At 51.1% G+C, this 24,326-nt stretch overlaps 1 protein-coding gene across 1 annotated transcript in view; it reads left to right on the plus strand.

The window, feature by feature from the left end:
• RALY (RALY heterogeneous nuclear ribonucleoprotein) overlaps positions 1-23,077 on the plus strand; it is a 151,870-nt gene extending 128,793 nt beyond the window's left edge. The window contains exons 4-10 of the mRNA XM_074156948.1: positions 4,104-4,176; positions 13,287-13,334; positions 13,584-13,744; positions 14,530-14,643; positions 15,462-15,607; positions 20,951-20,999; positions 21,253-23,077. Of these exons, the coding sequence (XP_074013049.1) occupies positions 4,104-4,176; positions 13,287-13,334; positions 13,584-13,744; positions 14,530-14,643; positions 15,462-15,607; positions 20,951-20,995 (587 nt within the window). The 3' untranslated portion in view covers positions 20,996-20,999; positions 21,253-23,077. The remainder of the gene's footprint in view (positions 1-4,103; positions 4,177-13,286; positions 13,335-13,583; positions 13,745-14,529; positions 14,644-15,461; positions 15,608-20,950; positions 21,000-21,252) is intronic.
• Positions 23,078-24,326: the final 1,249 nt, after the last annotated feature.

The following is a 24,326-nucleotide window of genomic DNA, read 5'->3' on the forward strand; positions in this document are numbered from 1 at the left end:
TCATGGGCCAGTCTTACTACAGAAGAACTCAGCAGGCTTTTTTTTTGGTGTTTCTGGACCATTATAAACACAGGGACTGCCCCCCCCGCCTTTCTGGAGAGCCCTGCAGAGAAGAAGAGCTGAACAATGTGGTTAGAAAATGTCTTTGCACAAAACAAGGTAGAAAGTTCCCCCCTAAAAAACAGGAGGTGATGGCCACACAGGAATGTGGAGAGGAAGGACAGGATGGGACAGGCAGAGGACATGGCAGACAAGTTGCTGAAGAGACAGTCCATGCTTCTGTTCGTGGGCAGGGTTTTGCGGGGGAGGTCCTTCAAAGTGATGAGAAGACTTCACTCCCCAGGCGGGCAGCAGGAAGGTGGGCAGCTCCAACCAGTAACTTCAGCAGGGTGCCACCACGCAATCCTCTGGAAGAGCTGCAAACCATGACTGCCAGGCAAGCGTCCGGCGTGGCAGGAGCTCATGGGGACTCACTCACCGCCCACACAGTGGCTCAAGGCAGTGCCCAGTGTAGGGACGAAGTACCCCCAACCTGCAACTTGTTGATGGCACAAGGCCACCCGTCCCCAGTGCCAGCAGGTGGTCATTGGGCAGGACAACGTCCCCCGTCGAATCCAGAGCCACCCCTGCACCACAAGCACTGGCTGTGATGGCTCGGTCGCAGCAGCCCCGCACGGCACCATTGAAGTGAAGCTGCCTCTCCTTCCTCCGCTGCTCAGATGGGAAAGAGAATTTGCACCAGCGTTTAGGAAATGTTGAGGGACAGCATTTTTTTAACGCAAGTTTTGCGCGTGCCGTGAGTTCTGTGCCCGACTCGTCTGTTGGGCTTGTAGTCAAAGGATCTCATATCCTCCCAGCCTCCATCAAGGCTCTTGCAGCTCCTTCTAATAGATCACAGAAAAGCTGGTCCTTGCAGGAAACCTACCGTCAATGGCTCGGCTCTCAGTGGTCCGTGCCCCTCCAGGAGAAGAGCGGGCTGCGCTGCCGTGGGACAGTGACACGTGCCCGTGGTGGCAGGAGGGCTCACCCTCTGTCTGCTCCCCAGTGCCAGTGATGGTTTGCAGGTAACGTTTTCCAGCACGTACCAGAATGAACGGGTAAAGCAGCAGCATCATTCTAGCTCTCATCACCCAGCTAAGGTCAGCTCTCAAGCTAAGTGGCGAAATAGCATTTCTTCCATTTTTTTCTTCTTCTTCCTTTGTCACCAGATATGCAAACAATCAAACTTGCATTGTAATTGATCAGCAACATACTGAAGGCACCACAAAAAGGAGGTGAAACCACAGCTGTAGCCCATCACGTGCTGGGACATGGACTGCTCTGCCAGGCAGGTCCTGGCGACCTCTGTGCTTTCTCCAAAGGCTCCCAGACAGCCCAGTCGTCGCAGGAGGCAGAGGCCATTCCAGTGGGGGACCTCTGCACTGAAAGCCTGATCCAACCTGACCCTGCCATGTTGGCTAGACATAGCACCACCTCCCCATCTAGTGTGGGCAAAGGTGCCGGGATGGGAGCAGGGGGGATGGATACTGCCTTGGGGAGGGCGCACGGATTCAGCGATGCAGAGGGAAGGAGTCAGAATGGGAATGAGAAGCAAAATCTGGCCAGGCTGATGTGCACGCTGAGCTCTTGTCTCTCCTCGTTCACTCTCAAGGGAGTCCCGAGGGATCTGACTGCTCATCGCCACCATAGGTTGCGAGTATAAATGTCCTGGTCTGTCTGCATGCACCGGTGAAGGCTCCGCAGTGCTATTTCTAGCAGTGCATGCCAGCAAATTGAGCTAATTGTTGTCATTATCCACCATTGGGCTTTCACTGCGTCTCCCTTGAAGGGTGTTAATCAGCGTGGTGCTGTCATTAGTTCTCCGTTTTGCAAGAAAAGTGACTGGCAGCTGGCGAGATGCACCCTGGCAGCAAAAAGGGCTCAGGACAAGCGAACTGGAGCTGAGCAGGGGTGTGTTCTGGGATGCACTGAGGAAGCATTTATTCCTCTCTTCCTTTACAGCAAACAGCATTGCCAGAAGCACTGTGGTGCTTGATGGACTCAGAGAGGCAACCGCGTGCATAATGTTCTAGCAGCAGTTGTCCATGGACCTGTCCTATGGCCATGCGTGTCCTTGCTAGGCTTCAGCCTCCATGCTCTTCTGCATCCCCCTTAGCAGCTGAGGATGGGAGGATGGAGGGTGGAGAAAACACGCTCTGATCTGAACGTGCCTCCAGAGGAACATCCAATGTTCAGCTCAGCGACACCCTAATAACCACATTCATTATGCAAGTTTATCCAGCTTCAGTAGGAGTGATGTGTCTTTCTAGACCCCAAAAGGCAGCCTGGGGAGTTGCACAGCAAGACTTTTGGGCAGTGGGAACGTGTCGGTGCTCCTCCAGAGCTGTGTCCCACCTCTGCAGGCTGTGCTCCTCCTGCTCAGGTGGCTTCAGTAGTGCTGCAGCTTTCTTGTGCTCCTGAAGATGATTTTCTTGGTTAGCAATGAAGTCAGCACACTGTTCACTTTGCATCGCTTTGCAAGCTCTTTATTTTGATGGTGAGCGGACCAGCCTGTCCACATTTCTCCATGAAGTCCCCTTCTTGCAGCATGAAAAAAGCAGCAATTGCTAATCTTAAACCCATGGAGGTTTGTGGCACATCCTGCAAGTCCTGAAGAGGCCAGAACTTAAATACCCCAGTTTGCGGTCACAGATCCACGAACCCTGAGCCCCAGATGGAGACCTTCAAATCCACCTGCACCTCTGAGGCTGTAACTCATGCCACCAGCTTAGCATGAGGACCTCAGCTAGCTGAGGAATGAGCTTAGGCTGAGGGAGCTGGGATTGTTCAGCCTGGAGAAAAGGAGGCTGAGGGGAGAACTTCTCGTTCTCTACAACTCCCTGAAAGGAGGGTGTAGCTGGGGGGGGGGAGGTCGGTCTCTTCTCCCAAGGAACAGGCAATGGGACAAGAGGAAACGGCCTCAGGTTGTGCCAGGGGAGGTTCATATTGGATATTAAGAAAAATGTTTACACGGAAAGGGTTATTAAGCCTTGGAATGGGCTGCCCAGGGAAGTGGTTGAGGCACCATCCCTGAAGGTATTTAAAAGCTGGGTTGACATAGTACTTAGAGACATGGTTTAGTGATGGTTTTTATCAGAGTTGGGTTGATGGTTGGACTAGTTGATCTTAAAGGTCCCTTCCAACCTGGACAATTCTATGATTCCAGTGCTGTGGGGCAGCCTGGCTGCAGTCCAGTGTGGACTATGTAAGGAAACCGTGTCTTGCTTGGCTCGGATGTGGCATGCCTGGAGCTCTGACACCTATTTGGACAGAACAGGCCTGAAGAACAGAAAAAGTTTAGGGCTGATCAGAAAAAACAGCAGGGAATTTGCTCGCTCCTGGGCCAAGAAGGGAGGAGAAGGTGAGGCCTCGTGCTCCCAATAGCTCACCTCTCTGCGGTTCTAGGGCCACACTCAGCGTTAGATTGCCAGGCTCTCGGCAGCATCCGTGAAATTGCCTGTATCACTTTATTCTCACGTCAAAAGTATGTTTGGCACCGGGGCCGAGGAGAGAAATTTCCCCAGCAGATTAGAAGAGCTCATTCTTACCTCCCCTGGTAAAAGATGCTCCTCCAAGATGAGCTGGGATGGCTGCCGGCGTGTGCCTGCACCCCGTGCAGCTTTTAGTGCAGCCCAGTCCGCTGTGGTGCCCGGCTGGCTCGTCCTTAGCACTCATTTTTATTCCGGAAGGAGCAAGGGATAAATTGGTAGCAGTTAGCAGCATGCAGCGGTTTTATATATTGTCCGTGCCGTATCATAACAGCACCAAGTTCTCCCGAGAAGCCTGTCCTGAGTTTGGGGGGGGGTTAAACCATGTGCAGGGCGTTCACTTGAAAAATAAATGGTTAGTGGCTTTGTAAAGGAGAGGAAAGAGGCTTGCCAAGTGCAAGAATGTATTTTCCTTCTTGTGGAGGCCCAGCAGGGCCCCAGACATGCTAAAAGCAGGTGGGAATGTGGTGGGAGATGTGGAGGAGTTTGTTTCTGTGTGCAGCCTCCCTTGCCTTGTGGTCGGGTACCGGTGAGTGTGGACGTGCCCTGTCACAGCTGCATGTCCATTCCTTGCAGATATCAACATGGCCGGGGAACCTAAACCCAACAGACCTAAAGGGCTGAAGAGAGCAGCCTCCGCGTTGTACAGGTAGGTCTCCACCACACCGCCTCCCTGCGGTGACATCCTTTTTTTTGGATGGGTTTTTTGCCTTCCAGTTGGGGCTGATTTTCCCACCCCACAGCCCCCTGGCCCCTACCCCCAGGCAGCCCTGGGCCACTGCTGCACGTTCAGGACTTCTCCCATGGGCTTCTTGGCCTTTGCAATGCCCCTCAATGGTGGGCTGCAGGGAAGAGAGACAGCAAGAGGCATCAGCAGCCGACTCAAGGTTGGCCAACGTCCATGGCGCTGGAGGACTCTGCCTGGACATGGTCCAACCTGTGAACAGTGTTGGACCTGGAGATCATTGGAGAAAGTACCTGCTTTAACCCCATCAGAGGTCTTGAAAGCAAGAGGGGCGCTCCCCTCCAGCCCAGCTTCTCCAGGAGTAAGAGTGGGGCACAGTGGCATATGTTGAGTCTTGGAGGAGTACAGGGAATGGGGATAATTTAGGGGAAGACACTGGAGAAAAGGGCAAGAGAAGAATGACAGGGAAAGGGAGAGAAGAAAGGAAGAAAACGGGAAGCCCTTGGGGCAACAAATGGAGGTGGACCAAGGAGGTGGGAAGCCCCAGGGGAACCTGTACTGCAGAGCAGTGACCAAAGATGGAGGGAACTGGATCGACAAGTGGGACATGGAGTAGGTCTGTGGGAAATGTGGGGTGTCACAGATGTCGGAGTGAGCCTTCAGTGCCATTGTTGCCAGCTCTACCGACTTTATCAAGAAGTGAAGATTTTCAGTTAAGCCCCAGAGTCTGGAGTCATGGGAATATGGGAGAAACTCATTAAGTTCTCGCTCCTGAGGCTGCAGAAGGGAAAACTTGAAAAGGTATTTGGAGAGTACCCTGCGGGTTTTAAGAACCCCAAAACAAATAACAAGATCCCCAAATGGGATATTTTATGCCAGTCTCATGGTATGGAGAGCGGGGCACTGAGTCAGAAGGTGTGATGTTGGGAAGAAAAGGCTAAAATCAGTATCCGGGTTATAGGTGGGTGTAATAAAAAGGGAGAGAACTTTAGCTGCAGGAACTGTAGCTTTTTTCTACAAAAAAAAGAAAAAAAAAAGTGAGAGGGATGAAGATAAATGAAAAAACTGTGATTCAGTTTTTCAGTCCAACACCGGTGTGCTACGAAACGGCAAACCTCAGTGGTGGTGGTGCTCTGCTGGCATTGGCAAACCCACCAGAGCTTCAGCAACCCTCCCACCACCACCCCCAGGGCGTCTGTTCAGACCTTCCCCGAGTCTCTCAGCTGAGCTCTTCCTGTGCAGCTTTCACCAGGCAAATTTTTCCACCTTCCCACCTTGGACCGGTTTGGCCCTTCACCAGAACTTGCCCCTTCACCAGGACCTGGCCCTCTGGGTACACAGGGGACGCTGGTCGAGGGGGAGCAGACTCTGTCCGTTACCCACGCTGATGTATGGCAATAGAGATGACACAAATCTCTCTATTTAGCTGCTTGTATCCTACTTACGTGGTGCTGGCAGCCATAATGCAAATCAATTCATTCCATACATCTTGCAATAAAGAGTGTTTCATTTACTCTTCGTCCGTGCCTTGACCACTAATCCATTTCTGTTGAAATGACCAATATTTCAGACTTCCGGGCTGCCATGTAGACAAAAAGAGAGCGAACAGGAAATGTTTGCTTCCTCCCACAAATATGGCTGTGCTAAAATATGGGCCAGAGAACTGCACTGCTCTGAGCTTCAGCAATATTTCATCCCAGATTGGTGACAGATTTAAACTTTGCCATCTGGACTAGCAGAACTTAGGATATCTCACGGAAAGCAGGGAATCCAGGTTTGCAGTGAGCCGTGGTTATTGCTTCCCTAACCATCATAAATTTTGCTAAATGTTAGACTTCAAAAATCACAGCCCTATAATTTATAGAAATGCTGTGTTAAACACATAAGATTATTTTTTCAAAGGTTGGGTTTTACTTTGCCTCGCTCCAAGGCTGTATAAGGGAAGGGAAGGGAAGGGAAGGGAAGGGAAGGGAAGGGAAGGGAAGGGAAGGGAAGGGAAGGGAAGGGAAGGGAAGGGAAGGGAAGGGAAGGGAAGGGAAGGGAAAAGGGAAGGGAAGGGAAGGGAAAAGGGAAGGGAAGGGAAGGGAAGGGAAGGGAAGGGAAGGGAAGGGAAAGGGAAGGGAAGGGAAGGGAAGGGAAGGGAAGGGAAGGGAAGGGAAGGGAAGGGAAGGGAAGGGAAGGGAAGGGAAGGGAAGGGAAGGGAAGGGAAGGGAAGGGAAGGGAAGGGAAGGGAAGGGAAGGGAAGGGAAGGGAAGGGAAGGGAAGGGAAGGGAAGGGAAGGGAAGGGAAGGGAAGGGAAGGGAAGGGAAGGGGAATCTCATTTTGGACAAGAGGAAGCAACAGTCTTGACAGTCTTGATTCACCAACCTGGGGGGAGTATCTGGATGTTTAATAGAAATCCTTTGGGATGTAGCCTCCTATCTACCTCCAGTAGGTAAAACACACCCGGGTTCATGCTGTCACAAATTTTCTCAGGTTTCTCCACAAGAGCAACCTTCAATTAATATAAAACCTTGCTGCCATCACTTCTCTCCTGCAATCTCTCCGGATCTTTGCGTGCTCTCTCCCTCCCTCTGCCTCTGGCGTTTGCCAGAGCATCCCTTTGCACCTGGAAAGTCCCCTGGGGGCTCCTGCCTGGCACCCTAGCCACCGCTGCTGAACACAGAAATGCCTGGAGACCCTGCAAATGAGTTGTTGAGGATGGCTGGAAAATGAACTTGTATTTTGACCATGTCCCCTGTTCACATATGGCGTCTCAAAACCTTTTGCCTTCTGGCAATACTTTGTTTGCCCCCATGGCCAGGATTTCCTGGGGCATTTTGGGCCACACTTGGGTCGATGTCAGTGATCCTGCTGCACTGTGAGTTGGCTGCTTGTTGGCGTGGGCTGGGAAGGGAAGGTGGCTCTGCCTCAGGGCAGTGGGGTCTGCCAGTGCTGCACTTGGCCTTTGGAGGCCCAGATCTCCTGTCTATAATGCTGGTCCTAATGTTGCCAGAAGGACGGTGAGGACAAACCTAAGCAAGAACTGCAGGAGCAGCCGTGTGTCTGGCAGCTCAGTGGCCCACAGAATCACAGAATGATATGGGGTTGGAAGGGACCTCTGGAGATCATCCAGTCCAACCCCCTGCCAGAGCAGGGTCACCCAGAGCAGGTTGCACAGAAACAAGTCCAGGCAGGTTTGAATGTCTCCAGAGAAGGAGACTCCACCACCTCTCTGGGCAGCCTCTTCCAGGGCTCTGCCACCCTCACAGGAAAGAAGTTCCTCCTCATGTTTAGCTGGAACTTTGTGTGTTCAAGTTTGCGCCCATTTCCTCTTGCCCTATCCCTGGGCACCACTGAAAAAAGACTGGCCCCATCCTCCTGACACCCACTCTGTAAGTATTTATAGGCAATGATCAGATCCCCCCACCAGGTCTTCAGGCCCAAGGAACTGTCTCCAAAATGCTGACAGACACAAACCACAGCTGACTTGTTTTCACAGTCTACAGATGCAAGTGGACAGTGTTCTTCCATCTCAGCTGGCATTGGCATCCCTTGTTACACCCATTGTGATCCCTGAAGAAAGCTGGTGTCAACCCATCTCCAAACAGATCCACTGCCCCTACATCCGGCAGCGGCGCTGGGGGCAGTGACACCCCGACAAGCCCTGGTGCCAAATCCATAGGGATAGGGCTGAGAAGCCACCACAGGAGGCCAGCAATGGTACCCAAACCCAGTAGACCCACCACAAGGATGTCCACACTGCCTCCAGCACTTTGGAAATGCCGGGCTCCCTTCCCGCGTTTCTCTCCTGGCTCCCCCCAACCTTGGCTGTTTGCAGGAGGAAGGAATCTCACACCAGATAGACAAGATCTTAAAAGCTCACGATTTGATCAATGCCAGATTTTCCAAGTAGCTTTCCGACAGGTATTATTTTCTACTGCCGCAATAATTAAGGCTGGGCAATTAGCAGAAGGATGCGAGATGAGCACAACGTGTTGCTTGTGATTACCGGTGCGGGGCTGTCAGCCGGTAATTAAAAGCACGGCCACCCAAATTTACACTTACTATTCAGGTACACACTCAGAAATGGTACCACAAACGTAATGTAAAGGCAGCACATACAAACAATTGCCCTTCAATTATGAATATTTGGATTTTGAACCTTTGTGAGGCATTAATAAATGTTACTTAATTTCTAAAGAAAAACAAAGCAGAAGAAACACATCAGGAGGTGGAAGCGTCGTGTAACTTGCCACAGCCTTACAGCCTGCTGCTGCCTCTCGCTCTTTTTATTTTCAAGGGGTGCAATGTCACCAACTGATTGAAAAACGGCGAAAAATTATTCCTGTACACAAAGGGAGCCCTGCCAGGTCACTGAGAAATGATCCATCAGTCTCAGGAAGGTTTATCCTACGTGCAGTGAAATTTCCAGGCACACAATGTCCACATAAATCAGCCACGCTAAGGCACCCGCTTTTTTTATTAGCTTTTTTTCTGCATTCATGTTGGAAGACCTGCCTTGTGCTCAGCGCTTGACTTCCAAGGATGTTGGTACAAGCATACAGTCACAGCCTTCCAAAAATGCCTTATTTCGGCCCTCTCTGCTCTCAAGGATTTTATGTGGTCTGCTTCTCCAGACTCCCTTTAACCTTGCTGGATAAAAAAACAGTTCTTCACCTGACAGTATTTGAGATGGCTGCCTTGGGATGGGATGTACCATGACCTGGAACTGTCTCTTTCCCCCCTGACTTGGATTTCTCTCTTTGCATTCCTGGTGCGTGAAGCCAAGTGAGATGAATACCGCTGTTGTTTGGAAGTCAGGACCAGCTCCCCAGGATAATTACACTGCTAATTCCTTCTGAAAATGGGTGGAATTATCTCCAATTGCCTGAGGATTTGGGGCGAGGGCAGGAGTACCCACCACCCTCTTGCTTTTCACCCACAAATAGGAGATGCTCTTGGACCCACTGTCCTGCAGACTGGGCCAGTAGTGATTTCCACCAGAAAAATGTGAGGTTGCTCAGCTTTGCTCATACCTTCCCTGCTGCAAATAGCATAACATATATAGTGTTTATTGGCCACTTCATATACCAAACTTTTGTTTTGACTAGTCTTGAAAAAGACTTAGGGCTTCACCTGAGGATTTAGGCTTCTCCATCCTTCTTCACTCCACACCAGGTTGGATCTACAGGTATTTGAGGCTGGGCTTCATCCTGTTGCTGCTGGAGCTGAGCCCAGGAGTGAGGTGGAGGTGCCCAAACACCGCAGGGCAGGGTTGGTGATGGAGATGGAGGGTGCCCACCCCACCCTTGGGGCTTCATTCCTTGTTCCTAGATGCCTGGCTTTGCCCGGGACAGCCCTGACAGCAGCAGGACAATGCGATGGCCTTGGACCTACAGCTTCTCTCCATTCCCACCTCTCCAGGGAGCCGGCCATGTGCTGAGCCCACAGTGGCCACAGCTCTACTGGGGAGCAAAGGCTTGGAAGAAAAGCCAGCTCAGGCCTGGAGTGTGAATAGAGCAAGAAGAAAGGAGCGCGGGTGTTTTAAAATTTTGCCAAATGCCCCCAAGCTTTGTGTTGTTTATGAGCAAATGGTCTAAAGCTGCTTTTGTGGCCTCCAAGCCACAGCGAGCTTCCCAGCAAGAGCAGCAGCCCATGGAGGGAGTTTTTGCCCTGAATAAAGACACTGCTTCACCCCACTTGGGGTCCTGGAGCCGCAGGGAGATGCCACTGTCTTCTCTTGCCTGTGATTAGAGAGAACATTGGCTCCAGGGCGTTGCTGGTGCTAGCCAGAACAGTTCACCAGAGCCTGCTGGGATTGACAAATATTAGAAAATTGCAGCAATTTCATTTAAGTTGCATCTAAGGAAAAAAAAATAAAAATGAAGAGGGTCTGACAGCATAGAAGGATCCTACTTCAATTTTCCTTTCAAATTACTTCCTAGTTTGATTCACTGAATTTCACTGAATTTTTTTTTTTTAGACCTATTCTGTGTTTATTGGATTCAAACAGAACTGGAGTCAAACATCCTTGGTGATCAAAATAGATAGGCGGGCCAAGGGGAGCTATTTTCTTGGAGATTTTCTGTATTTCCAGGTTTCAGCCCAGGTCAGAATGAAAACCAAGTTACCACTCACTCATGAAAATCTCCATGAAAACACATTTCCTCGTTCCATACTGCCCATCTCCTCAGCCGTGCGACCAGGCTGGTTGTATTCCAGCAAGAGCTGAGGTGGTAGGAGTTACCTTTCCCTTGCAATTCAGAAAAGCACACGAGGGAATAAACACAGATCCCGCAGTGGTTGGGACAGAATGCTGAGAGACAGAACGCTCACCTTCGTTTGTGAGCCCAGCAGAAACGTCTACAAGTCAGGTCAGAGGGGGAGGACATCAAGGCTGAAAAGACGTTGAAAATCGTCTGTGCTGTGACTGTCAGCAAAAATGGCTATTTTTTTCATCATGCAGTTGAATTTGGAAGGCTTATGGTGACACCTCCATAGTCACATCTCCCCCCCACATCTCCCATCAGTGCTGCTTGCCTGGCAGTGCGCCCCTGCACTCAGCATCCTGCCCAGAGGTGTCTCAAAGATCCAGCTTTATGAAATATCTCCTCGCTTGAAATCACCGTGGCAGTGCACGATGGTGGCAGCACACCTCGAAAGAGGCAGTAGGTGCCTGTGTTCTCTTGTTGTCCTTCACACCTTGCACCAAAGGTCTTTGGCCCCAGAGGAGCCCTGGTGTCTCCAGCCATCCAAAGTGTGCCTTGGGTCCCCCCAAGGCATAGGCTGAGTCTCCACATGCTGCCACAGACTTCTGGGGAACCCAAGGAGCATCCAAGGAGCATGGAAAAAGAAGAAACCATTTAAGAAACCAGCCAGTTACTGAAGCCAAGCATTGGGTGGGAAGCCCAGTGCCACCATAGGCAGGACAAGCGTTCTGGGTCCAGCCAAGAATATCTGGTCAAAACCATGCTTCCCACCGGCCGTCCTAGCTAGCCACACGTTCTTCTTGTAACTTCTTGCCTGAGATGCAGGACAACAAATTTATTCTCAGCTACATACTTGAGTGCTCATCCTTCCCTCTCCCCGGGCCCTGGTTTCTCCTGGCTCAGAGTCATTCTCTCTCCCCATCACTCACTCTTTCCTCCCACTGGATTTTCTCTTATTTTATAAGCCACTTCAAACGGTTTCATGATGCAGGACGGACTCTTTGCTTTCAGGGGCTGCAATAACCATTCTCTTTGGTCTGAGCAGAGAGGAGAGAACATCAGCATCTTTGTGGACCGCTTAGATGTTCCCATCTGGGGAAAAAGGTTCAGTCGCTCGCAGAAGCCCTTTAATTCTTGAAAGAGGGTGGATAATCTGCTTGTTCTCCTTGCCTGTGATCTTGATAATGTCACAATTTAGGGCTGGAAACCGCTACTGCCAAAATTTTGCTGTAGGGTTTGTGGTGTCACTTCTCAGGGAGTGAGGACCATCATATGGGACATGGGTTAGTGGTGGTTTTTGTCAGTGTTAGGTTGACAATTGGACTCGATGATCTGAAAGGTCCCTTCCAACCCAGAACATTCCATGATTCCATGATTCCATGATCAGAGTAACTTATTTAACCAGCGTTAATTCAGCCAGGGGCACACAAGACACCCAGAGGCTGTGTTGGACTGGGGGTGGCTGGTACATTCGGAGTGTGCCGGGGCATCAGGCAGCACCAGTGTGTGTGTCATCTCCGAAGAGCTGCAATTGCCCACTGTAACCACCTGGTTTGTGTTGCCTTGTGAAGAACCAGCTGCAGCAAGAGAGACAGCGTGTGACTGGGTCTCCAGGGAGTGAGAAATTCTGGGTTAAAATGCAGTTCAAGCTTAGGAAAACAGGACGTGGGGCAATGTCTTGCTGGGAGGATGGAGGTTTAAACATCTCTGATAGTAAAGATGTTAAATTAATAAATGTCACCTTTTTCCTGACTTCTTCCTCAACAATTATATATGCTATGAAAAAAAAATAATACAAGGGTGGCATCAGGGCAGTGCCCTCCTGATACGGTCCCCCTGTACAAAAGGCAGGAGGGAGGGATATCAGCAATGCTGTGAGAGCAGTTCAACCGACGCTTTACAGACACAACCCATTGCCATACTTTCAGTTACCCATTAGCCCAGGGAGGGAGGGCTTCTCCCCATGCTCCAGACACAGCCATGGCTTCAGCAGACATCCCCACAGGGTGCTTGTGGACATTTGTAGGTTTTAATCATAGAATCATAGAATGGTTAGAGTTGGAAGGGACCTTAAAGACCACCCTGCCCTGGGCAGGGACACCTCCCACCAGACCAGGTTGCTCAAAGCCCCCTCCAACCTGGCCTTGAACCCCTCCAGGGATGGGGCAGCCACAGCTCCTCTGGGCAACCTGGGCCAGGGTCTCACCACCCTCACAGCAAAGAATTTCTTCCCCAGATCTCATCTCAATCTCCCCTGTTCCAGTTTCAAACCATTCCCCCTCATCCTATGGCTCCCCACTCTGATCAAGAGTCCTTCCCTTGAGGGACTGGAAGGGGCTCTAAGGTCTCCCTGGAGCTTTCTCTTCTCCAGGCTGAACCCCCCCAACCCTCTCAGCCTGTCTTCATAGGAGAGGGGCTCCAGACCTCTGATCATCTTTGTGGCCCTCCGCTGGACCCATTCCAACAGGTCCATGTCCTTCCTGTGTTGAGGACTCCAAAGCTGGATGCAGTACTCCAGGTGGGGACTCCCCAGAGCAGAGGGGCAGAATCAACTCCCTTGCCCTGCTGGCCACACTTGTTTTGATGCTTCTTTTAATCCACCCTGACATCTTCTTGCTCCACCTTGAAATACCCAGGTTAATGCTCTGCTGCCAACATCACCCTGACCAGTGCGTTGAGCCCCTCCAGATCTTTCTCCCGGGCTCATCCCACCTCCCTGCAGACCCTTGCTGCCAGGAAGACGAGTGTGCACATCCTGCCAGGTGGAAGTCCAGGGAGAATAAAGAAATAAAGGCCAGGGGAGGCTCAGCAGGCAATGAGGGAGTAATAATAATAAATTGCCAGCACTCATTAACCCCTGCCATCCTGACTTTGTCTCTGCAGTGGCTACGACTTTGACTATGACTATTACAGAGATGACTTCTACGACAGGTGAGCAGGGGTGGCATCAGCCAAAGGACCTTTCTATGGGGCAAGACCCTCCCTGCAGCACAGTGGCTGCTGCGGGGAGCGAGGTGGGGTGCAGGGTGGTCCAGCCCAGGGTGGTGGGGTCGGATGGCCAGGCTGTCCTCCAGCTTGCTCCCAATCCTGCTTGGGTTCTGACACCCCATTGCCAGCACGGCAGGGCTGGGGGTGCTGCGGGGATGCTCCAGGTCCACCATCCTTTCCTCCCCACTCCAGGCTCTTCGAGTACCGGGGCCGGGTCTCTCCAGTGCCCAGGGTGGTTCCTGTGAAGCGGCCGCGGGTGACCATCCCCCTGGTCCGGCGTGTGAAGGCAACGCTCCCCGTTAAGCTCTTCGCCAGATCGGCTGCCATCGCCAACAGCTCAGCCAAGTTGAAGTGTGAGTATGTGCAGGGGGGTGCAGCGAGACTGGATGTGCATGTGGACCTCCTGTCCCCAGGCATTCAGCCACGGGGACAGATGCTCCCAGGGAAAACCTTAAAAAAACCCAAAATGTGGAAACAACAGCCCAAGACTTACAGAACCCAGGAGGCTGTGAATGCAGCAGAGGAAGGTGCAAGTATCACAGAATCATAGAATGATTTGGGTTGGAAGGGACCTTAAAGATCATCCAGTGCCACCCCCTTGCCCTGGGCAGGGACACCTCCCACCAGACCAGGTTGCTCAAAGCCCCCTCCAACCTGGCCTTGAACCCCTTCAGGGATGGGGCAGCCACAGCTTCTCTGGGCAACCTGGGCCAGGGTCTCACCACCCTCACAGCAAAGAATTTCTTCCCCAGATCTCACCTCAATCTCCCCTCTTCCAGTTTAAAACCGTTCCCCCTCATCCTGGCACCTGACTGTGCCAAAGCCTGGCGTCAACCTCCACAACATGCCCGGACAATGGACACACAGGCTTTTTTGGGTGCATACAACCACCCACAGCCCCCCTGGCTTTCTCTGCCGGTGCTGTAACAGGCAGGAGGGCAGTGAGGGCCAGCGGTGGAGGAGGGTGCATTGATGTGAGGTGTGAGCACCACCACACGTTAATCCCGGGTATGCAAGGAGTATGTTCCTAGTGTGGTGTTTCTAGTTGATGTGGGCCAGGCAGAGGGTTGAGGCAGGCACCTTGGGTGCTCGGCAGGATACTAAATGCCTTTTTTTCCCCTCCCTTCCTTCCTCCAAGTGAAGTGCAGTGAGCTGCAAACAATCAAAACTGAGCTGACACAGATCAAATCCAACATTGATGCTCTGCTGGGCCGACTGGAGCAGATCGCTGAGGAACAGAAGCTGTCCGCAGGTCAGTTGGGTGCGCACAGGTCCCGCAGGGCTGGTCCAAGAGCAGGCAGAGTGCAGTGCTCCCCGTGGAGCTGGCCTTGAAACCACAGTTTGGAGCATCCTCCAGGCTCTGATGGTGAAGTGTCGACCCCCAGGATCCAGGGTGGAATCACAGGCCAAAATTACATGTTGGAATTCCCCAAATTATGGAATTAGGGGGTTTAATTATGAGATATTTTTTTTTCTTTTGTCATGTAGTTTGTATTTTTTGTGTGCTTTTTTGTTCTATTACTCTATTCTTTTCCATTCTGTCCTATTCCTATTCCTTCCTATTCCCTTCCTTTCCCCTCCCTTCTCTCCTCTCCTCTCCTCTCCTCTCCTCTCCTCTCCTCTCCTCTCCTCTCCTCTCCTCTCCTCTCCTCTCCTCTCCTCTCCTCTCCTCTCCTCTCCTCTCCTCTCCTCTCCTCTCCTCTCCTCTCCTCTCCTCTCCTCTCCTCTCCTCTCCTCTCCTCTCCTCTCCTCTCCTCTCCTCTCTCCTCTCCTCTCCTCTCCTCTCTTTCCCTTCTCTTCTATCTTGTCCTATCCTATCCTATTCCTATTCCTTTGTATTCTATTCTATTCTATTCTATTCTATTCTATTCTACCTCCAACACTCATTCCAGAGGGCTGCTTTCAGGCAGCTTCCTCAAAATCAGTGAAACTTCCTATTGCTGAAAAAAAACCTAGATCCATTATTTATCTCCCAGCTGAATTTGGGGCCCCACTGGGTTAGTGTCATGAGGCTCCAGGCATTGCCTCCCCCAGTCCCTGATGCTGCTGGCTTGGCTCTTGCTCTCACAGAGGTACGGAAGAAGGCGGACGGCAGCAAAAGCGAAATCTCGCAGGAGGACACGGCGTCAGAGGCAGAGGTCAACACGGAGGAGCCGCTGAATGGGGACGAGGGTGAGGAAGAGGGTCTCGCACGGGACGAGTGTGAAGATGAACTGGTAAGAGAGTTTGGGTAATATATCCCTCCAGCCAAAGGAGTTCAGTAGTGGACCATGGTTTTACTGGAACTTACTAAATCCCCAGAAAAACACTTTTTCCTTCCTCAAAAGAAATGGTATTTAAATCCCACGATTGTTCACAGCTTGTTCTTTCAAACTGTTCTGCTGCTTGCAAAAGCACTGACCCAGCAAATGCATGTGGAGATGCTGAGGAAACATGGCTGGCTCTCGAAATCCAGACCACATTTATCCTTGATTTCACAACTAATTATTAATGGTTAAAACAAGTTTCTCTGCTCCCAAGGAATTCTCAGATGGATTGAAACACATGGCAAAGACAGGCCGTGTTATATTAACTGAACTTTCCTAACAACGCGCGTTTGCAATGCCCTTTCGTTTAGGTGGACACCAAATGGCATAAACCTAGTGATGAGCGAGCCAGGGGCACTGTGCATGGAGCTGTACCTCCACGGTGAGGGAGACCTCAAGCATGGCTGGCCTGATGTCACATACACATCAGCCTCGTTGGTATTAGTTCTGCCCCGAATAAGGACATTCCCAGTGATCCCAGTGAGCAAATGATGTGCCTAAAAAGCACCTGGGTGGGATCACTGTTGGGTGCTCTGGTGGTAAGGGTGATACACGGCACTGTATTGACACTGGCAGGACTGTCATTTGTCCCAAGTTAAGACTCCTCTGAAAACAGGATCAGCTCCAGACCCAGGCAAAGGGCAACAGGGTGGTGGGGTGGAAGGACATCCCTGCTTGCTGCCTTCTCTTGGGAATCTGGGCTGGCTGGGCTCTCCCACAGAGGTTTGGGACACTTTGGGGCAGCCTGTGAGCCTGTACTGGGTGTCCCCTGCTCTGCTTCTTTCCCTGGCACTGGTGGCAGCAGAAGTGATGGTGAAGCTCAGTGTCCCTTTCTTCTTCCTCACCCCCTCATCACTGGGGGGACCCTACCACATGGCACCTGCGCGGTGCTCTTCCTACGGCCAAAAAGCTCTTCTAACTCAAAACACTTCCCAGCTTGTTTGTAGTCTTCTGCTCTGCCCCACCTCAGTCATGATGGATGAGGGAGCTGAACGGGGTCTTTCAGCTGTCTGCGGCCACGTAGCTGAAGTCCGTGACTCCTGCTAAATCTAAGAAAAGAGATGATTAAGGCGGGGAGGAGACATCATAACAGACGCTATAAAGAAGAAAGGCAAAAGCTGACCTCTCTCTCTATGTCAATTAGGGTAAGGAAGGCCAGGTTTGAATTTCATCATGGGAAACAGATGGTAGAAATTGGGGGGAAACTTGCTGATGCTAATGGTGGTAAAGCAGCACACAGCCTGTCAACAAAAAAATGTGGACTTTTGTGCTATTCGTGGGAGAAGAAAACAGAGTGGGCAGACATCTGCTGGCAATGATTTAAGAAGAGCTGGTCTTCATTAAGAGTAGATGAACAAAATGACTATTTCAGCTCCCTTCCCTCTCTATTTTCTGGCCCTAAAGTGTCATTGAGATCAGAAATATTTTACTGCCAGCATCAGGCAGGCTCATATCTGCTCAGCATGGGGCAGGTTAATGTGTGCAGTTCATCTGCGGGGATGGTCGATTAAACACTGCGAGATGACTCACGAAAGCCATCCTTTATTTTTTGCTCCTGACCTTACAACACTGAAGAGTTTTGAAGCCTTTCCAGTTCCTGGGGATTGACTCCTTTATCCCACGTCTCTTTGGGTTACACACATCAGTGTAGCCTTCACCAGCTGCCGTCCATGGACACGGTGCCCACACCGGTCCCTAAAAGCATTATCTACCCTTGGCTCTGAGGGGCAGTGGTGGGGCAGGAGAAGGGTCAGCGGTCACTCAGATCTGATCTAGTAGTTAGTTTATTGAGTTGTAATCATTAAATTTAGGTATCTAAAATATTTAGTAAGTACAGTTGGATTGGTGGTCAATACTCTACTAAACTTAACGATAGTATGGGATACACAGATTACCGTGTAAGCTCACTGTACTTACCTTAAATATTACATGCACATAAAAAATGTCACGTATCAACCCATGGATGCCTGGTGTCAGGTAAGGGTTCTCCTGGCCTCGAGGGGTGTCCTTGAGAGGTGTCCCCACTCAAGGGGAGATCACCACCATGCAGCCAGGGATGGAGAGCTCAATAGCCCCCGATGGCTGCAGGTATTTATAGTGCAAAGTGGTTGATTCATAGTTAGATTTTCTGCTGCGTCCATGCAGTTTTGGCGGCTTCTCAGCCCAGTCTCTTGCCAAACTGGGTTTTTTTTTTTTGGCTGGGTGATGCTTTTTGGTTTGGTTCGGGCTTTTTTTTTTTTTTTGCGCTGGCTTCTCACTGATAGCCTCACACAGAGGATTAACTTTGTTTAGGCTTGCTGAGGATCTGCCTGGACCAAAGTCCGGTTAGCTCGAATGGGAGGAAGGAATCCATCAGAAGTGGGAAAGACATAGTTTACACAAGGCAGGAACCAGACCTGCCACCACTTGGGAAATACCCAGGACAGAGGCTTCCCTGCCACCAACCTCTTCCCCACAGTGATGAGTGGGGAAGATCCAGTTGGACTTGAGTATGGACCCACCCATACCCTGCAGACAACTGTGGGATGTCTCCTGGGGACCAGCAGGCCTGGGCATCCCTGTTCGTAGGGGAGTTCACTGAAGCAGAGTTCATCCTACAGCTCAGCAGAGTAGTGTTAGCCCCAGCTGGGTGAGGGGGAACATTTTAGACCCCAAGGGAGTGAGACACACAGTTTTCACTGAAAGTCAATAGGAGCTGGGCAAATACTTCCTTTCAGCCCCACTTCCAGTGCAAAGTTGGCTGCCCTGGTTTTGTACACAAATCTCTGCTTGGTCTTGGGGAAGTTTCCAACATCACCTGGGGAAATCAAGTCCAAAATACACATTGCAGCCCAAAGGAAGAAGGACAAAGGGGGTCCCCCCTCCCAGTGTGAGTTTGTGCCCTTTTCATAGAGGATGGGCAGGAAAGGACCTCTGCAGAGGAAGGATAAAGTACATAATTCTCTATTCCTAGGCACTCTGCTACTAGGCTCAGGGACCTGGGAGGCCAGAAGACAGATGGACCACTGAAAACCAAGAAGTAAAAAAAGAAGCATTGAGTACCTTGGCCTTTTCCATGTGCTTTGTCACTAGGTCGCTGGGCCCCCTGCCCCATCAAGCACTGGGCTTACGCTTTCCTCAGCCCTCATGTTGCTGCTGGTGTACCTACAGATGCTCTTCTAACTCCATCACTGCACACTGGAGGGATGGCTCTCTGTTCCTCCTGGGTGGCTCAGCTCCGCTTTCCATCTTCTAGGTTCTGCCTTTTTGTGTAGGAAAAACCTTAGTTGGCAGCTTGCTGTTCATCCACGCTGAGCTCCTGCCACACCTGCACCTGTCACCGGAACGGGCTGTTCTTGTGCTTCAAGGCAGGTGTCTTTGAAGATGACCCAGATGCCATGGCCTCCTTGGCCTCCGGAGCAGTCTCCCGTGGGATTTTGCCAAGCAGATCCCTCAGTAACCCAAAATCTGCTCTCTTAAGTTCAGAGATTTGATTCTGCTCTTTTATTTTGGTCACTTCTCTCAGGATACTCATCTCCACAGTCTCATGGTCACTGCAGCCATCTCCAGACTTCTCTCCATCTTCACATATTTGATCAGCTCTTCCTTGGTCATCAGTAACAGTTCAGAAGAATGTCTCCCTTACTCAGATGGTCAGTCAGTTGTGTCAAGAAATTCTTCTTGACGCTCTCCAGAAACCTTTTGGGTTGCTTGCACCCAGCACTGCTGTCCTCCCACCCGATGTCAGGGTGGTTGAAGTTCCCCAGGAGTACAAGGCCCTGTGATGAGGAGGCTTCCTCCAGCCGTCCAGAGGAAACGTCGCATCAGGCAGTCTGTAGCAGATGCCTGACGTGATGTCACCCGTGTTGGTCTGTCCCCTGATCCTCACCCACAAGCTCTCAATTGACTCATCGCCTGTTCCAAGGCAAATCCCTGTGCATCTGGGCTATCCCTTTGCCCAGAGCACATGCCACCTCACCTGGCTTTCCTGAAGAGCCTGTTCCCAGGACACTACCTGTTCTGTGACTGCAGAGAAGGAGCCTTTGTTCTGTTGCCAGAACTTACAAGCCTCCAGACTTCCCTTTCTTGGGAGTCTCCATCCACAACTCCTTTGAGTGTAGACTTCAGCTGTCCCTTCTTCATCCCTTGAAGTCCTCAGGCTGTTCCCATGTAGGGTCTCTGCAAAGACCCTGTTGGTCTCCCTGATTATAAAAATCTATTGATCGTCTCCCCCAGTGCCCTGTAAAGCAGCTGCTGCCAACAAGGTTGGGCCTGGGCTCCCTGGCCTTTCCTTTCAGATTACATAGTGTCCCCTGCAGACATCTCCTGGATCCATCTCCATCTCTAAAATATTCACCACAAAATTTGGCCTGTGCAAGAAATGAAATAGTACTGCTGAGCAACTAATTCTGTTAATGAGGCTGCATTGCAGAAGGGCTCCAGGAGGGGGACTTCCACACGCCGTGCTTTCCAAGCCACTGTCACCTGGAGGGGGGTTCAGCACAGCAGCACGATTAATGTGACCTTTGGAGTGAGGAATATTATGAGTGTTATCATTCCGGATGATGAGTTCTGCTGCCAACTGGGACCGGTTTCTGTGTTCGACAGCGGAGTTGTTACATGGTGCATGATTTGCCATGGCGGACTGACAGCACCTCGGCATCACCGGGCAGTTCCAGTAATGCAGGAATGCCTGTTTCCCAGTGCGGGCCATTCCTAGGTCCCAAATTAACTTCTCAAAGTGCTAAAACAAGACATGAGCTGTGCAAGCACAGGCAGTAAAGTTTATGGAAGTGCTGAGCATGGACTTAACCTGGCCATGCAGAAATTAGGCGTCCAGGCTGAGCATGGCAACCCAGCAGGCTCAAGGCCTTGCCTGGGACATGCCCACTGAAGATGCTGACTCCACTGTAGCCCAGCTCCGACGCCTGACTTTACACAGGGAAAGGTGGGCTTAATTTCACCCCAGTCCCTTTGAGGTTCAGCAGAAGCCAGGCTTCAAAATCCAAGAAGGAATCACACATCCCGGGTCAGTTTGGCAGAGCCCTTCCAGAATAAGGAGCCAAAGGAAATTTCTGGTTTTGCCTTGGGACTGTATCTGCCAAAAAGCATATTCGTGGCACGTAGTGTCCATGTCAAGTGTGTTTTGTAGCTCCTCCATCACACTGATGCTCTCCCACACCAGGGTACCAGCCTGTGAGGTGTCATGGTGCCCCGGGCAGGGCAGGAGGGACACGTGGTGAATTGCTGTTTCTGGTTCCCTTTTCCCTGCAGGAGAACAGCCATTACACAGACGTGGAGGATGCCAGACTACAGTAACCAGGTACAGCTCACACACTGCTTTTTAGAGGCTGATTCTGAGCAAAAGCTTTCATTCCACGCATGTTGGGGTGGGGGGTTGCTGCTTCTAAAAATGCTCTTTTCCACTGCTCCTCTGTGTTTTCCTAGTGCTGAGCCTGGCTGCTGAGCTGGGTCACTTGTCAGCCCCTTGCTCCCCTTCCCAAATCACGAATCTTTGAGGTTCAAGGAAAATGATGTACCCTTTTTTTCCTGCCCCCACTTTTCTCTCCTTGCAGCCCATTCGGAACAGCAGTGAGCAAGAGTGTGAGGAAAGCACGAGGCTAAACCCTGTCCTGGCACGTTGAGCAAGACAAGCTGAATCAAAGTGCTGCTGTCATCTCTACCTTGGCATTCAAAAGGAGAAACATGGCCTGACATCTTCCACCCATCTGTAAAGCAAAGATAAAGACAAACTCATCATCCCAGTGAGTCCCCACTACCCCGTGCAGTGGATTTGGAGCTCTGCAGCCAGCGGAGGTGGGAACCCAACCCTGCACATCCATAACCATCACTGACTGGAGAACAGGAGAGCAGTTGTGTCACCCAACGGGTCAGAGATGTTCTAGAGCTTTCTGTAGGAGGGGGAACTAAGCCTAACCCAATAAAGACCTTTTTTTCCCAAGCTGGGTGAGAGCCGGAGCATTTGCTAACTGGGGGGAGAAGTACTGTCTCAGTTTGGACAATTTGTGTTCTCATGCTAAAGGTCGTGTTGAGGAAGCGGGTGTGGGGTGACCTGTCCTCCCAGAACGGTCACCTCCTGTCGTGTCTCTTTTGCCCCACGCACTGCCGAGGGTACATGGTCACTTCCCGCTGGAAAGGAGTCCGTGCTGGAGCTGGTGCTGTGCTCTTTGCAGCTTCTTGAGGAAGGAAGCTGCCTGCAGGAAAAAAGTGATCCCAAGCAGGAGAAGCAAAGCATCCATCATCTTCAATGGTTTGGTCTCCTCATTCTCCACTGAGAAACCATGATGGAAAGGCTGAGCATGTCTCCGCAGAGTGAGGGGGTGCAAACGCATGGACGAGACCCTTTTCTTAGACCCGCTGCTCCCTGGAAGGGATGGAATCCACCCACTTCTCCAGCCCAGCGCCAGAGACATCAGCCCCTTCCCCAGGGTGCTCACATCTCCTCTTGCTCTGGCCTCCCTGGGTCTTCCCAGGCAGGAAGGAGAGCGATGCGACAGCTCCTGCTCCTGCTCCTGACTGCAAGGGCTGTTGCTCCATTACCAGCCTGAGGGGTCTGCGCGGCCTGACAGCTTGCCTGAGTGTGACGAGACTGGAAACGGTGAATACCCCAAGCACGATGCATGTGGGTGTGCAAGCACCTCCCCTGCCTACCCAAATTCAAGCTGCTTTTGACCCACGCCACGTCCTGCGGGCAGAGGCCAGCTTGTCATGGGAACCCCCTTACACTGCAGCACCTAGGAGGTCTCTCAGCCTTTTCTCTTCTCATTCCTTCCTCCTTTGTGGGCTTATCCCATTTTTTTTCTGAGTTCAGGGGTAGGTGGGACTGAATCTCACGCAGCACTTTATGCAGATCAGATGTGTCCTGCCCATCTCCCCTGTTCCCTCCAAAGCACACACACACACACCAGTGCTTTGAATCCAGAACGGTGTCCACAGCTTCTCCTTGGTCAAACCCTCCCACAAAATGTGTGGCCCCCTCCCCAGGTCATATAGAGTGCTCTGAAAGGGGGGGTCCTGCTCTCTGCCCCAGCGCTCAAAGCCAGACCTCATCCACGGCATCCCTCTTGGAAGGGCGAAGGGGAAAACAGGTCCCGGGGGGGCCACGCTTCCCTCCCCCGAGGGCCATCCTGGAGCAAGCATGGCTCTTGAAGCACAATGTTTTATTTGCATTTCTTATTTTCAAATAATTCATGAGGGATTAAAGGGATAACCGTGCTTTCCCCTACCTTTTTCCGGTTCCTGTACAATTTATCCATTGTGTTGTACTGAGCCATCGTAGAGCTGTTTTCTAGGCTTTGAGAGATGAGCTGCAGTTTTTGCTATGAACTGACTGATGCTGATGTTTGGGAGAAAGGTGACCTTGTACATACAATCCTGTATAATAAAAGAAAGAAATCTAATTTGCTCTTGCTCTCTCTGTCATAAACAGAATCACAGAATCTTCATGGTTGGAAGGGACCTTTGAGATCATCGAGTCCAACCACAAAAAAACCCAAAAAAACCCCAAAACCAACAACAAACAAACACCCACAACCACACACCACACCCATCCACAAACAGACACAAACCAACAATCTCGGGCCCTAGAGCATGCCCTGAAGTGCCATGTCTACACATTTCTTAAATACCTCCAGGGATGGTGACTCCACCACCTCCCTGGGCAGGCTGTTCCAGTGCCTGACCACCCTCTCAGTAAAGTAATTCTTCCTAATATCTAATCTACTCCCCCCCCCGCCACAACTTCAGACCATTTCCTCTGGTCCTGTCATTAATCACTTGGGAGAAAAGGCCAACACCCACCTCTCTACAACCTCCTTTCAGGTAGTCGTAGAGGGCAATGAGGTCTCCCCTCAGCCTCCTCTTCTGCAAACTAAACATGCCCAGTTCCCTCAGCCTCTCCTCATATGACTTGTTTTCTAGACCCCTCACCAGCTTGGTGGCTCTCCTAAACACACACACACACTTTTTTCCTCTATTTCAGACAAGTAAGTCTAAGTCCCTTTCTAAGCTTCAGCTCTGCCCACAGGATTTGCTTTTTCTTGCACAAGGTATGTCCCACTGGGCTGAGCAAAACATCTGGGTTCACAGGGGCTCTTGGACTTTTTCTCTGGAGGCCTGGAAACTCGTTTGATGCAGGGGACAAATCCAGGCCCTTAATCTCTGGACTTTGCACTGGTCCAGCTCATAACAGACTGGAAAAAAATGAGGCTGCTGTTCCAGTTTGCACAAGCCAACAGTGCCAATAAATACTACTTAAGCACGTCTTCTGGCCGTTTCCCCAATCCCTTCCTCAGCAGAGCAATTCTCACACCATGTTGCCATCTGTACACATGGCCACTGGAGTAATCATCCAAACCCAGGCACATTCAGCATCTGAGCTGTGTGTGGAGGGCACCAGTGACCACAGTGGGAGAAACCAGCTGCTACCATGCTTTCAATGCTTTTTTTAAGTCCCCAGTCCTAGAAAGTTGTCTGCTGAGCCTGGCCTGAGCTGTCATCCAGCATCTGTTCAAGTTCGGGGTGAGTCTGAGGATGCTTGAACATCCATCCATCCATCCTGCCATCAGTCACCAGTTCATTCCAAGATGAGAAAAGCATCGTGGTCAGACTAATCACAGAATCACAGAGC

This window comes from Numenius arquata, chromosome 12, assembly GCF_964106895.1.
Source record: "Numenius arquata chromosome 12, bNumArq3.hap1.1, whole genome shotgun sequence".
In the NCBI taxonomy this organism is placed as follows: Eukaryota; Metazoa; Chordata; class Aves; order Charadriiformes; family Scolopacidae; genus Numenius; species Numenius arquata.